Source organism: Pelobates fuscus, chromosome 11, assembly GCF_036172605.1.
Source record: "Pelobates fuscus isolate aPelFus1 chromosome 11, aPelFus1.pri, whole genome shotgun sequence".
NCBI classification, from domain to species: domain Eukaryota; kingdom Metazoa; phylum Chordata; class Amphibia; order Anura; family Pelobatidae; genus Pelobates; species Pelobates fuscus.
Genome location: NC_086327.1, coordinates 9,482,347 through 9,497,203, shown reverse-complemented (window position 1 = coordinate 9,497,203; position 14,857 = coordinate 9,482,347). Strand labels below are relative to the sequence as shown.

Below are 14,857 nucleotides of genomic sequence, written 5' to 3'. Positions count from 1 at the left end.
GGAAACATGGATTTTAGTTAACTGGAAGAAGTATACGGTGGTTTACCTCTCGGGGGTCCTCCCCTGGCGACGACTCCGATGGGATGAATTTCAGAGTGGCTGCACTACTGTACAAAGGAGGAGAGACATTCACAAAGTACACTTTCTCAGTGGACTCCACCATGTGGCAGCTCTTGGCAACATTTACAGCGGTCAGCATGTTATCACCTGCCAAAGAAAGAGACAGAATACGTAGAGTAACAACCACAGCCTGAAATACTTGGCTTAATTTCTCATTACCCGACTTTATGACTTACCGGTCACCATGACAGTTCGGATCTCTGCTTTGCGCAGTTCGTAGATAACGGGAGCAGTCTCCGGTTTTAAAACATTTTTCATCACAAGAAATCCCAAAAAAGTGAGATCACGTTCGGCAGACTCCCTGCAAGGACATCACAAAGGAATTGGGGCTTATTCACTAAACACTGGATTATAGTGCATTGCAAACTGAACTGCAAATCGGGGGGGGAAAAGTGCTAAATTGGAAGTATTCTCCTCTGCTACAAAAAAATATTAACAAATGCAGGGACGAGAGTACAGGAAATATCTCTGATATTTTTACCCCTGACCAAGCAATGACACTGGTAACAAATGCTTTCTGATAATACAGGAATGTTACTTTAAAAAAAAAAAAATATTAAAAAAAAAAAAAAAAAAAAAAAAAGAGATACTCACCGAGCCATCGCCTGAGCGTCTTCAAACGAGTTGATTGAAGGGAGCGTTTTATATCCAAATGCAAGAACACGGTACCCATCCTGGGTATACTGGCGTAGCATGGCAGAGAAATCCGGGGGCACTGCGCACACATACCATACAGGGCATTACCACAACATAGAGCGTTACCAAGACATAGGACAGAATATTATGCCCCCTGCAACACTCGCTACACAAACTAAACAGAAACTAACTTCTACTTCTAGCAGGTTATAACAGGGGTAATAACTTGCCCTGAGTGTTATTACCCCGGTTATAACACTCGGGGCACGTTATTACCCCTGTTATAACACTGGGGGCAAGTTATTACCCCTGTGAGAACACTCAGGGCAGGTTATTACCCCTGTTATAACACTCGGGGCAGGTTATTACCCCTGTTATAACACTCGGGGCAGGTTATTACCCCTGTGAGAACACTCGGGGCAGGTTATTACCCCTGTGAGAACACTCAGGGCAGGTTATTACCCCTGTGAGAACACTCGGGGCAGGTTATTACCCCTGTGAGAACACTCAGGGCAGGTTATTAACCCTGTGAGAACACTCGGGGCAGGTTATTACCCCTGTGAGAACACTCAGGGCAGGTTATTACCCCTGTGAGAACACTCAGGGCAGGTTATTACCCCTGTGAGAACACTCGGGGCAGGTTATTACCCCTGTGAGAACACTCGGGGCAGGTTATTACCCCTGTGAGAACACTCGGGGCAGGTTATTACCCCTGTGAGAACACTCAGGGCAGGTTATTACCCCTGTGAGAACACTCGGGGCAGGTTATTACCCCTGTGAGAACACTCAGGGCAGGTTATTACCCCTGTGAGAACACTCAGGGCAGGTTATTACCCCTGTGAGAACACTCAGGGCAGGTTATTACCCCTGTGAGAACACTCAGGGCAGGTTATTACCCCTGTTAGAACACTCAGGGCAGGTTATTACCCCTGTTAGAACACTCAGGGCAGGTTATTACCCCTGTTAGAACACTCAGGGCAGGTTATTACCCCTGTTAGAACACTCAGGGCAGGTTATTACCCCTGTTAGAACACTCAGGGCAGGTTATTACCCCTGTTAGAACACTCAGGGCAGGTTATTACCCCTGTTAGAACACTCAGGGCAGGTTATTACCCCTGTTAGAACACACATGGGCAGGTTATTACCCCTGTTAGAACACACATGGGCAGGTTATTACCCCTGTTAGAACACACATGGGCAGGTTATTACCCCTGTTAGAACACTCAGGGCAGGTTATTACCCCTGTGAGAACACTCAGGGCAGGTTATTACACCTGTTAGAACACTGTATAAATGGACCCTATAGATCTAACAGGTTATTTTCCCATTGAACACACACTCTGAGTTTAGAATACCCAGCCCTCTCTCAGTTTGCTCTGAGAAGCCAGACTCACCGGTCTCGTTCCTGCACAGACTGGCAACCATCTCTGGGGCTCCCTTTATGTACAGATCACAGTGCGAGCTTCCTGGTAGTTTGGTAATGACGCTCATTCGCTGCAGCGCGGAGGAGAATGGGAAGCGCTGCAAAACGCCCACCGGCACCTGGTGTTTCTGGGGGGAAAATAGCTCAGTATGTCAATACAAGCTTGTTTTTCATTTTTAGTATTCCTACTTTGTGTTAAGTCGATTTAATATCCTAGTTAGTCCATAGAGATAGATGGAGATAACTTTGTCAGGATTAATTACTACCGTGGGGAATTTTTTTTTAAAGGGACACTATAGTCACCAGAACAACTACAGATTATTGATGGTGAGTAGAATCATTCCCTTTAGCCTTTTTGCTGTAAACACCATCTTTTCAGAGAAAATGCAGTGTTTACATTACAGCCTAGCCACTGGCCACTCCTCAGATGGCTGCTAGAGGTGCTTCCTGGGGCAGTGCTGCACCGTGTGACTGCCATTTAGTGACTCCACCCTCTGCATGGGTGCATGAAATTTAAAATTCCCCTTGAATTCCAGACAAGCAGTGTAAGCCACGGAAACAAACCATAAAGTGATTAACGACTCTGTTAATTGAAAAGTGACAAGTAAGTTTCTTGCTATTTGAATGTTAAGTGTGAGGTTTTATCTGAAACTGAAGAGTAAGGGCTGTTCCATAGCACTGCCTGCACTCGTCTAGGAGGGACCCACAGAGCTGACACTCACCGGCCCATGGGGCTGTTCGTCACCAGGGGGTGGCTTGATCATGGTTAAAATCTTTGTGCCGAAAATAGAAATCAATTGCTCCTCTGTTTCACCTTCTTCCAGGGTCTAAAATACACACAAAAAAGGACATAAATATCTGGATCATCTTCATGTATCCCGCCCCCCTCACTAATAAACTTCATTTATGACAAGTTTGCGCTTTAATTCATGGGCACCCTACTGGCTTCATTTATGAAAACAATGTTTCAACCATTCTTTTATGCAAAGTAGTTTCATTCATGTATTTTCATGAAAGTAACTACCACAGCATGTGGAAAGTATATCCCATAAGAAACCACTGAGCAGCCGTGTACGTAGTAGCGAATGTTAAGACCGGCAAATGTGTTCGGACAGGAAGAACGGCAACTAAGCAAGCATGGATATTCCAATAGAACAGCTGGCTAAATCTAATGAACATATACTTTTCAGTTTTAAGTGGGAATTGTCAAGAGTTCAAAATTTTGGCCTAAAATGTGAAATTTACTTTGAATTTAAGGAATTTCAATTTCACCAAATTATTCCGCAAACTAATACCACAAAAGCAGGAAGAGCCTTGTTGCATCGTTTTCCCGGCTACTTCTAACTTACCCAACCTGTTGAGTCCATCATCTTTACGTCCATGAGATCACCGATGGGACTTCCATTTAGTAGGGTCACCGAGTGGCAGGCAGCGAGGGCATAGAGCAGAGGCCCATCCAACAGGTATCGAGGTTCATGCACAATGGGCAGGAAATTTACATTATCCAGGGGAACGACTCCCCAAACATCAAGCCCTTCTTCGGTCAGAGTGCCTGTCTAGGAGCAGAACATGAACGGACTGTAAGAGTTCCAGGACTAAACACGAGACACATTACAAACACATAATCATAATATGAAAGTATGTGACCAAGGAATGTATGTTTAGTTTGTTGCTAGTTTCCAAGTCCGACCTGGGCCTAGATGTTGTTGAAGAAGTTAACTTTGTCTAGAATCGAACCATTTACTGTATAATACCACCGCTGGAGTCCTATCCACTGAGTTATCTCACTGACTACTTGGACTTTATTTTATGTCTTAGGACACAGTTGATTTTGGATGCGCTGATTTACTACCCTTTAAGGAAAGAAAGATTATAGGCGTGCATGACCAATGCGTTATGTTCTACTGATAACTGTAGTGTGATCTGGCCCGATTAGCAGTTACTAAACTAGTTCGTAAATACGTCAGTAAGAGGAAAGACTACAGAAATAAATATGATAGCCTTCCAATTGTATCATAACACTAGCGCATTGTCACTCTGTGGTCTTAAAGGAGGAGGAAAGATTCAAAGCAGAGGCATAAGCAGCTTGTGAAATAGATGTGTTATATTGTAATATCCATAGCTTCATGGATTGACCAGATACTGCTTACTGGCTGCATGCTGACACCAAGTCTTAGTACAGATCATGCTTTCTAACACTACATTCCTTTATGATATAAATCAAGCCACTTTGTCAGTTTGATTTAATCTGAAGAACACACAGCACTGTCTACATAGAACATAGCACTAAATATACACATTGATCATACCTTGTCAAAACACACCATCTTGACCTTGCCACACACATTGATACGTGGGGGACTAATACAGAAGATCCCTTTCTTTTTCAGACGGCCCTGAGCATAGATTGTACCCACAGTCATGGCAGCTGGCAATCCCGGAGGGACGGCGATGGTGATCACATCAAGAACACGAATCACTAACTGATAGACAGGAAGCTGCAGATACACATTGTGTGAAAAGGGACCAAGAGTCACGTTACAAGGTGACACAATGGAAAACATGGCTACCTAGAATGCACAGCTAAAAGGGCTAAACTGGGCTGAGGAGTCGGTTATCACTACTTTATGATATATTCTATTGTATTATTTCTTAATCAATACTGGGGACAATCCTTTGCAGAACAATTTTTATCGGAGCACTTACCTTATTTCTGATCAGTATTACGAGGCTGTAAATGGTTCCAAAGAATGCTGAAAATGAGAAGAATTGGTTAAAGAATAAAAAATATGAGATGTGGGCAGACGACATGCTTTATATATAACGCCCTCAGGATCCCTCACAAAACAACATCAAAGGGTCTGTGATCTTCCGACAGAGGTAAACATTTTGATATACTGGGAATAGATTTGAAATTGGCCAAGTTTGTGTCTTTAATGTAAAACAAGAATTATTTTAGCTGTATGTTCCCCCTATAGATTGAGTAAATTATCTCAGGAAGTGTGCAATGGGTAAATACTTCCCCCCTCATGGGAATAAAACCAGAACATGTCAAACGGTTTATATTCAGTCCAGATACAGGGCCAGCCCTGTTTGTTGACATATCTCTGCTCTCTTTGTCTCCTTGGTGTGGGATGCGTTTCATGTATCGGTTTGTCACTTGATAGAAAAAAAATCTTAAATAAATATTGGCAAAAGAAAGATACATAGTTGTCAATCTGGAAGAGCCTGTATTTCTGGCTGGTGAGAGCCAACATGCCTAGGCCACGTAAATGGTTAACTTGCGTTTCAGACCTCCGTAACGTGGATGGCCACGTAAATGGTTAACTTGCGTTTCAGACCTCCGTAACGTGGATGGCCACGTAAATGGTTAACTTGCGTTTCAGACCTCCGTAACGTGGATGGGAGGGAGGGCTGTGTGATGAATTTGTGTGATTAGAATGACTGCCAAGAGTGCACTTTTTTTTCACAGTGCACTTTTCTCTGGAAATAAACACAAGCCTGGAGGATTCACTCATTCAGCAACATGTGTGAAACAAAGACTGTTAGCTACAAACACAGAGCAGCCGTCCTTCAAACCTCACATCTGCCGCACACCGCACTGCGCTCCTACCATCTCCCTTCCTCTCATAATACTGAATGAACTATTCTAGCCACAAGCATTGATTGACAGCTTGAGTTCTGAATTGCTCTCTCTCTCGCTATATATATACACTGCGTGCAGAATTATTAGGCAAATGAGTATTTTGACCACATCATCCTCTTTATGCATGTTGTCTTACTCCAAGCTGTATAGGCTCGAAAGCCTACTACCAATTAAGCATATTAGGTGATGTGCATCTCTGTAATGAGAAGGGGTGTGGTCTAATGACATCAACACCCTATATCAGATGTGCATAATTATTAGGCAACTTCCTTTCCTTTGGCAAAATGGGTCAAAAGAAGGACTTGACAGGCTCAGAAAAGTCAAAAATAGTGAGATATCTTGCAGAGGGATGCAGCACTCTTAAAATTGCAAAGCTTCTGAAGCGTGATCATCGAACAATCAAGCGTTTCATTCAAAATAGTCAACAGGGTCGCAAGAAGCGTGTGGAGAAACCAAGGCGCAAAATAACTGCCCATGAACTGAGAAAAGTCAAGCGTGCAGCTGCCAAGATGCCACTTGCCACCAGTTTGGCCATATTTCAGAGCTGCAACATCACTGGAGTGCCCGAAAGCACAAGGTGTGCAATACTCAGAGACATGGCCATGATAAGAAAGGCTGAAAGACGACCACCACTGAACAAGACACACAAGCTGAAATGTCAAGACTGGGCCAAGAAATATCTCAAGACTGATTTTTCTAAGGTTTTATGGACTGATGAAATGAGAGTGAGTCTTGATGGGCCAGATGGATGGATTGGTAAAGGGCAGAGAGCTCCAGTCCGACTCAGATGCCAGCAAGGTGGAGGTGGAGTACTGGTTTGGGCTGGTATCATCAAAGATGAGCTTGTGGGGCCTTTTCGGGTTGAGAATGGAGTCAAGCTCAACTCCCAGTTTCTGGAAGACACCTTCTTCAAGCAGTGGTACAGGAAGAAGTCTGCATCCTTCAAGAAAAACATGATTTTCATGCAGGACAATGCTCCATCACACGCGTCCAAGTACTCCACAGCGTGGCTGTCAAGAAAGGGTATAAAAGAAGAAAATCTAATGACATGGCCTCCTTGTTCACCTGATCTGAACCCCATTGAGAACCTGTGGTCCATAATCAAATGTGAGATTTACAAGGAGGGAAAACAGTACACCTCTCTGAACAGTGTCTGGGAGGCTGTGGTTGCTGCTGCACGCAATGTTGATGGTGAACAGATCAAAACACTGACAGAATCCATGGATGGCAGGCTTTTGAGTGTCCTTGCAAAGAAAGGTGGCTATATTGGTCACTGATTTGTTTTTGTTATGTTTTTGAATGTCAGAAATGTATATTTGTGAATGTTGAGATGTTATATTGGTTTCACTGGTAAAAATAAATAATTGAAATGGGTATATATTTGTTTTTTGTTAAGTTGCCTAATAATTATGCACAGTAATAGTCACCTGCATACACAGATATCCCCCTAAAATAGCTAAAACTAAAAACAAACCAAAAACTACTTCCAAAAATATTCAGCTTTGATATTAATGAGTTTTTTGGGTTCATTGAGAACATGGTTGTTGTTCAATAATAAAATTAATCCTCAAAAATACAACTTGCCTAATAATTCTGCACTCCCTGTATATATATATATATATATATATATATATATATATATATATATATATATATATATAGTCAATACTTTGTTAAACACAGATCTGCCCACCAGTCAAGCCATAAGATTTGCTTTTCCCACAGTATTCTCCAATTTGCAGTGATGTTAGTACTGCAAGGGATTCTGGGTGGGCGTATGCAAATTAGTTCAACAAAGACAGACATTTTTGGCTCATTCCATTTTAAACACGGATTCCTCGGAGTTTGTGTTAGCTGTACACAACAGCTTTGGCTTATGACTTGACTGGTGTGCAGATCTGTGTTTTAACAAAGTATTGACTGTACACTGACATTAGGTGGAAGGGGTTTTCAATCACATTTTTCCCCTAACATAACTTTCTTGTTTTTTGAGATAGATATATATATATCTACACACAATCATTTTATTATTTAGCATCACATTTTTTTAGTATATATATTTTCCAAGTATTCATTGTACAGAGATACAGAATAACAGAAGTTTGTTTTTCCATTTAAAGCGGCACTGTCATGCCGAACCTTTCCCCAATCGATTCCTCTTCTCTCCCTCTGTCAGGATCTGTTATTCATTTCTTCCTGTCTGCTCTAGTTTTCTTTAAAACATAAGACAAAGTAGGGACTACTTGTCTTATGGAGGTTTCCTACGCCTGACCATCTCTGACCAGCGGAGGAGCAAAGTGTGCTCCGTTTCTGGTGGTCAGAGAAATTTTCCCACAATTCTTAGCTTTCCTCCCTGTTCCCGCGATGCTTCCGGTGATTTAGACAGAACGCCGTCAAACTACCGAATTGCGTCCGAACAGAATGAGAACAGTTTCTACATTTGTGTGAGGACGCAATTCGGGACTTTGTTCGTATCGGAATTTCATTTGAATGAATGAAACTTCGATTCTATTCGTGCTGTGGCATCTTGCAGCCGCTTAGTAGATAACTCCCTAATTCCCACGGTATCAGGGAACTATCTACCAAAAGGCTGAAAGACCTAAATTGGTCTTTCCGTCACATTTACTAATACTAAGTAAAGATTACTTAGTATTTGTAAATTCTGCTGCCTGTGGCTGCTCACTGTTAAAAAAAACAAACAAACAAACACACTGTGTCCCCCCTCCCGAGCCCCCACCTGTGCTGCGCGAGTTGGGGCTATTAAACTGAAGGGGGACCTATTGTCCTCTACCCCCGGCCCTGCGTGGCGGGTGGGGGCCCTAAATAACAATAAGGGGGGGGACCTATTGTCCTCCCCTCGCCCTGACCCCCACCCCTGCGCGGCGGGTGGGGGCCCTAAAAAAACAATAAGGGGGACACACCTATTGTCCTCCCCCCCGGCCCCCACCCCTGCCATCCATTATTCAAATTCAAGTTTGGCTTTCCAGTTGTATACACTTATTGAAAAGCCCTCATATTCGGGGTGAAATCCAATATTAACAAGGTGCACTCCCAGCAAACAGAACTCATGCGTACGGCTTCAGCCTTCATGCAAGTAGATTCTATTGTTTATAACTGCAGAGAATTGCTGAGTAATAAGACTTGTCAACAACAGACGTCAAAAAGGAGAAATGCCTTCCATACAAGTAACTGCATTGAATGGGGTCTTCTAATAGGCACACCATGTTTTCAATCTAGTTAGTTTATGCTCATCATTACCTCTACGAACAATGGGATGTCTAGAATTGGCTGAGAGGTTTTAGCCACTTCCTAGCCCAGGAAAGGACCTCAGAAACTTCACATGTGAAATGAATTTATATTTGTAATGTATTTGCGTATCATTTTAATGCATGTGTTTCGCTTTAATTTGTAATCTATAGTAATGCATGTGCCAAGTACTTACCAAACACGGCTAGGACGAGGACAAACAAGAAGGCATCTCTGTAAAACTTGAACTTAATGGGTTTGGGGTGAAGAATTGAGCTGATGAGGTTGCCTTTGATGGTGCTGAAACCTACACAAAAATTCAACAAAGAAACCGGGTTGTGAGGCATAAAACCAATATTCAGACTAGAAGATCTACCAGCACAACCTGGTAGCAGAAAGCTGGCACTGTGTGGTCCATTACAGCACCAGTGCTGGTCAGTTATACATGAAACGTTCCTTTAAGAGACTTTACCTGTCTTTGTCACCACCGCCAAGACATCTCGCTCCACATAGCTTTTGGCCTGGATGACTTGTGTCCCACAGAAAATCGTGTGCCGTCTGTGCTCGTCAGAAGAATACAAGGTGTTCGCGGTGCTCACGCTATCGGGTAAAGGAGTCTTCATTTCGGGAACACTCTCGCCTCAAAACAAAACCATAATAATTAAGAAAGCTAAAAACATGGAGATCATTCAGATGTGAAAATATTGTGTAAAATGTATCTTCTGGTTCTCCCTTCTCACCGGTTAGTAAGCTCTCATTCACCATGCACTCTCCGGACAGCAGGACGGCATCACACGGCAGCATCACACCGGCCACAGGGAGGATAATACAATCACCAGGAACAAGATCCTCAGAACTCAAGAAAACCTCCTCTGTAAAAGAGCCAGTTGGATGGCGAGAACAAGCTCCAGTCATTAAGGTGGCAAGTCTGAGTAAAGACCAGTACAGAAAGCAGTGACCCGGGCTCTGTGTAAACTGATAGCAGTCATGGCTACTATGTTACGAGTGGAACGGCTACTGGAGAATAAACCTATATCAAATATTATATCAGACTAGAGACAATTCTCCCCCAGTGGTTCTATTTCTCCTCTACATTCGCCTTGACTTTGCGTCTCTGAACTGGATGATGTCATCATTTACTAACTTTAATATAAATTAAAAATAAAAACAAGCATCACGTAAAAAAACAAAAAACACAAGTTCTAGGTAATATTTAATGTTTTTTTCAATAATGTAAATCCCAGGGCAGTGACCGTTCTCCGTTAATAGTTAAAAAGCTATAAATTCTGACAGAGCGCATAATTACCTCCATTTGCACGTCGTACTTTCAGGCTCACCATCACTTTCACCATATTGTGTAGCGTCATACTTTGCTGTTGAGACAGAAGGAGGAGCAGGTTAGCACCAGCTATAAAAACTGAAGCCGTCACGTGTTCAGGGCGATCACCCATTGCCATTACCCGCTAGAAATCTGGCTCCGTTTAGGCAGAACACGGATCAGCTTCACCAGATTAGCAGCAAGTATTTATTTACATAAATAAGGGTTCCGGAGGCAGTCATAAATGAAACCTTTAATCTAATTTTATTATTATTAAAATGTTTCCATAATCACAAGATTTCATTATTTTCTCTTGATATTTGGCTCAACGTGTCCTGACACACACTAGCGTACCTTCCTGGTCTCGTACAGAGAGATACAGATTGACACCACAGCGATGACTATGATGCAGCCGGCATAGTAGAAATAACTCTCGAAAAACCACAGGATGACGCTGAATATCTGGAATATGTAGAATGGATTCAGCACCTGGCGAGAGAGCACAATTCGAATTGGAAATGGCAATGAGCACTGCGCTAACCGTGAAACGCGTTGGGCAGCTCTCCGCTTTGTACATTTGGATTTGTGCTATCCTATGGCGTGTGCCGTGCATTTAAATAACAAATACATTTTTTTTTCAATAATTGCGCCATGTTTCACAGAGTGTCCTTTTTCTCCCCAGTTTCTGCTTGGGTGGAGACTGAACTGCAATTCACATAGCTGCAGCGGAGGGGACGCCTGCTTTCTGACTCCGTGGATGCCCAGTTCCAGCTGTGGTAAAGCTGTATCGACTTGGTCTGAGTTCCAGAATTTTTTGTTTAAGCTGGTTAGTCATGCTGAGAACATGTTGCGTCTGGCAATTAACAGGGGCCGTACCAAAATACCCTAAACGCAATCTCCTGTCTGGAAAGGAGTAAGGAGCACAGGAGTTATCAGCAATTTACTGAAGATCAGGCTGTTAATGCACACTGTGCTCTCTGTATTGAAGATGGTTTACATTTGAATATATTGTGTATATATATATATATACACACACACACACACACACACACAGTTCCTGATTTATTGCAGGAGTGACAAAGAGGTAGACACCAGCCGAAGAACTATTTCTCCCATGATCCTTTGCCAACCTTTAGCATATACAGAAAAATGTCCAAGTCCAGAGGACACAAAGAAGTCCCTATATAAAAATCATGTATTATACAATATGATTTCAAATTCCGTGTATTAAAAAAAAATATATAACCAAAACCACAAAACAAAAATAGAAAAAAAAAGGAAACTTATAAATACACACAAAATAAAAATCAGAAGCTAATAAGCTCTGCAATGTTGAAGGGTTGGAAGGGGTTCTGTAGCAATGAAGGCAACTTGTGAATTCTATAGTTATAGGTAGGAGGAACAAAGGTTGAATAGATCCAAGTCACTCTTGCTTAAAGTGGTTGTGGTGAGTGAAAAATACACGGTTCACAAAGGGTTAATCAACTATTGTAAATTGCTAAGCACTGTAAAACTTATAAAGTTTCACGACAACAGATTGAAATCATTAGCCCCCGGACCCAAGAGGAATCCCTCAGATATATTTACTCAAAGGGTTAACCAGCTGATTGTAAGTTGCTGAGCAATATTAAACTTTTGAGGTCTAGCTACAATGAATCGAAATCAATAACCCCCCCCCCCCACCACCACCACCACCACCACCACCACCACCGGAAAGGAATCCTGGGGTAATGGTCACTGGAGGTGAAAATAGCAGCTAAGCCTTCATAAAAATTACTAAAAATGAATCGACTTCAAGGTCGCTATCTGAAAAAGTTTAGTAAAATCAAGGCTGGAGGCTACTAGATAGAAAACCAAGAAAATAGGATTCCTGATCAGGAAAAGCCGAACCTTACGTGCTGGCTAGAAAATAGTCCTTAACTAAATCCCCTCATAGGTATTATACAAAAGTCCCTCATAAACTATCCATAGTGTTAACTAAACGTGCAGTGAATTTAAAAAGTAAAGAGTAAGCCTGACCCGCGTTTCGGCGCTTCTTTAGCGCCTTCGTCTGAGGTATTGAAAAGTTTTATAGTATAGTAGCGCTGAAACGCTGTAGCAATATGTATGTTTTTTTTGAGTTTTTGTATTTTCAAATAACAATAACCTTGTGGAGGTTTAATATAATGTCTTCTGAAGGTTATGTACAGAAGAACAATATATTCCCCCAGGGGGACAATAGCGTGCTAAAGAGGCCTATAATGATATTAATTCTCATGGCATATAAGACACAGATAGGCCCCTCAAATACTTTATAACATAAATGAAAAAATGTTATTGCGATATAAACGAGAACATTAACAAAAGCCACTAGGCTTAACGCTAGATAAGGGGATAGAAACGGTACCAAAACATAATAAATAATTATCTTAGTACAGAAGAGGATCCGTAATCTTACCTCGTCGATTAATAGAATCCCGTAGGATTTCACTTGGACATCTATCTCGTTAGGGCCATAAAGTTGCTTCCTGAGAGGATATAAAGAAAGCAGATTAGATATTCCCTCAGACTGATCTCATATAAAATGAAAAATTCTGCACATGACTTTAAGGGACACTAGGGGCACCATAACAACTTTTCCGCAGTGAAGTTGTTATGGTGCAGGCATGTCCGAGGTGCTGCCTTACTTCGATTACACTATTAACGATCAGTTTAACCCCATAGTCTGCAACGCCTGGCCCTTGCACGTCTGCGCAATGTCCGAAGCTTCAATAGTCTGACAACATCAGCGTTTATTAGCGGACTAAGTAAGACAGAGGTCGGGACCTCCCCGCACTATAGCAACTTCATTGCAATGAAGTTACATAAAAAAATAACAATCACCATGGATCTTCTTTCAATACAAATGGTGATGGCTGCTCATTGTGAGGTTCCAGCACATCAACCCACAGTTCAGTGATAACATTCCCAATGCAGATATCAATGAAATGACAGCTGGCAAGGCATCATGGGAGATGTAGTTCTAAATATCTATAGTGCCAAAATAAGACTACACTCTCAGGGTTGTTTAATACACTGTGAATTATCAAGAATTTAAAGCTATATTTAAAAAAATAAGGGCAAAATAAATCAAACTAGAATTAAAAGAATCGCCCAAATCGGCTATTCACACTTTAGTGGATAGTCTGTCTGAATCGAAGCTCACCGTGAGTTGTGATCTGCGATACTCAGTCCTGATTTGAATCTGTGCAAATCCCCACAGGTCAAGCCATCCGTTAACGAACTGTGAATAGATTGATGCAATTAACATGTACATCGTGATCCCAGCCTTATACTTCTTAGCATCTACTGAATAATATATATCCTACATCTCAACATCCCGCATCTTAACAAGCATCAAACTATAATTAAAAAGAAAAATGTATGTAAATGGAACATATTGACAGGTAAAGCGGTTACAAGCATATTATAACCCCTTGCTTCAACGCTACGATGTTACCTCAAAATGCACAGCAGAACAGCATTAACCCCTTAGTGACCAGACCGTTTTTCAATTTTCTTACCGGTGAGGACTAAGGCTGTTTTTACATTTCTGCGGTGTTTGTTTTTAGCTTTTCCTCTTACTCATTTACTGTACCCACACATATTATATACCGTTTTTCTCATCATTTTCATATCATATAGTTTACTATAAAAGAAATTATAAAATATGATGAAAAAAATGTAAAAAAAAAAAACCAACAAAACACACATTTTTAAACTTTGACCCCCAAAATCTGTTGCGCATCTACAACCGACAAAAAACACCAGTGCTACATAGTTTATACATTTTGTTCTGATTTTAGAAATACCCCATGTTAACATGTTCTTAGCTTTTTTTGCACGTTATAGGGCAATAAGTACAAGTAGCACTTTGCTATTTCCAAACCATTTTTTTTTTAAAGTTACATTTATTTTCTATATTTTTTAAAACTTTCTTAATTATTCACTGAGTGCATCGACCCCTTGAGGCACTCAGCACAGGCAGAGCATCGGAAGCCTACCCGATGGCTTCCGATCCTCTGCTTAACTGCCAGGAGCCATGTGGAGCAACCAGGAAGTGATCGCTCCAGGGGCAGCGATCACCCGGCGCCCAGAAGTAAGGAGAGGTATTGCACGATGCCTCGACATTGAGACATCGCTGCAATACCATCAGAGAGGCTGGAAGCGATCATGATTACTTCCAGCGCTCAAATTAGCCGCGGACGTATCAGGTACGTACGCAGTCTTTAAGGACCGTTTTTTTGTTGGATGTACCTGATACTTCCGCGGTCAGGAAGGGGTTAAAGAATTTAACCAAACATGGTACATTCGGTTTGTTTCTGGTTTCCAAGTACATTCAGGGGTCTCTTATCTTATTACCCAACTAGTTTCACCAACCACAGAGTCCCCCCTAGCTGCAATGACAGGCAGTCTGGTTTCAGATACACCTTTTAATGGCTCTAATGGAA

The 14,857-nt window shown here is 41.8% G+C and overlaps 1 protein-coding gene across 2 annotated transcripts in view; it reads right to left on the bottom strand.

Moving 5' to 3' along the window:
* Positions 1–14,857, bottom strand: part of ATP13A2 (ATPase cation transporting 13A2) — a 92,607-nt gene that overhangs the window by 14,747 nt on the left and 63,003 nt on the right. For both annotated transcript variants that reach the window (XM_063436422.1, XM_063436423.1), the window contains exons 7-21: positions 13,573–13,650; positions 12,826–12,895; positions 10,743–10,877; positions 10,377–10,443; positions 9,811–9,942; positions 9,543–9,710; positions 9,267–9,377; positions 4,885–4,931; positions 4,488–4,676; positions 3,528–3,734; positions 2,901–3,005; positions 2,150–2,306; positions 715–835; positions 297–421; positions 47–207 (exon numbers count right to left, since the gene is read on the bottom strand). In XM_063436422.1, coding sequence (XP_063292492.1) covers positions 47–207; positions 297–421; positions 715–835; positions 2,150–2,306; positions 2,901–3,005; positions 3,528–3,734; positions 4,488–4,676; positions 4,885–4,931; positions 9,267–9,377; positions 9,543–9,710; positions 9,811–9,942; positions 10,377–10,443; positions 10,743–10,877; positions 12,826–12,895; positions 13,573–13,650 — 1,873 coding nt within the window. The remainder of the gene's footprint in view (positions 1–46; positions 208–296; positions 422–714; positions 836–2,149; positions 2,307–2,900; positions 3,006–3,527; positions 3,735–4,487; positions 4,677–4,884; positions 4,932–9,266; positions 9,378–9,542; positions 9,711–9,810; positions 9,943–10,376; positions 10,444–10,742; positions 10,878–12,825; positions 12,896–13,572; positions 13,651–14,857) is intronic.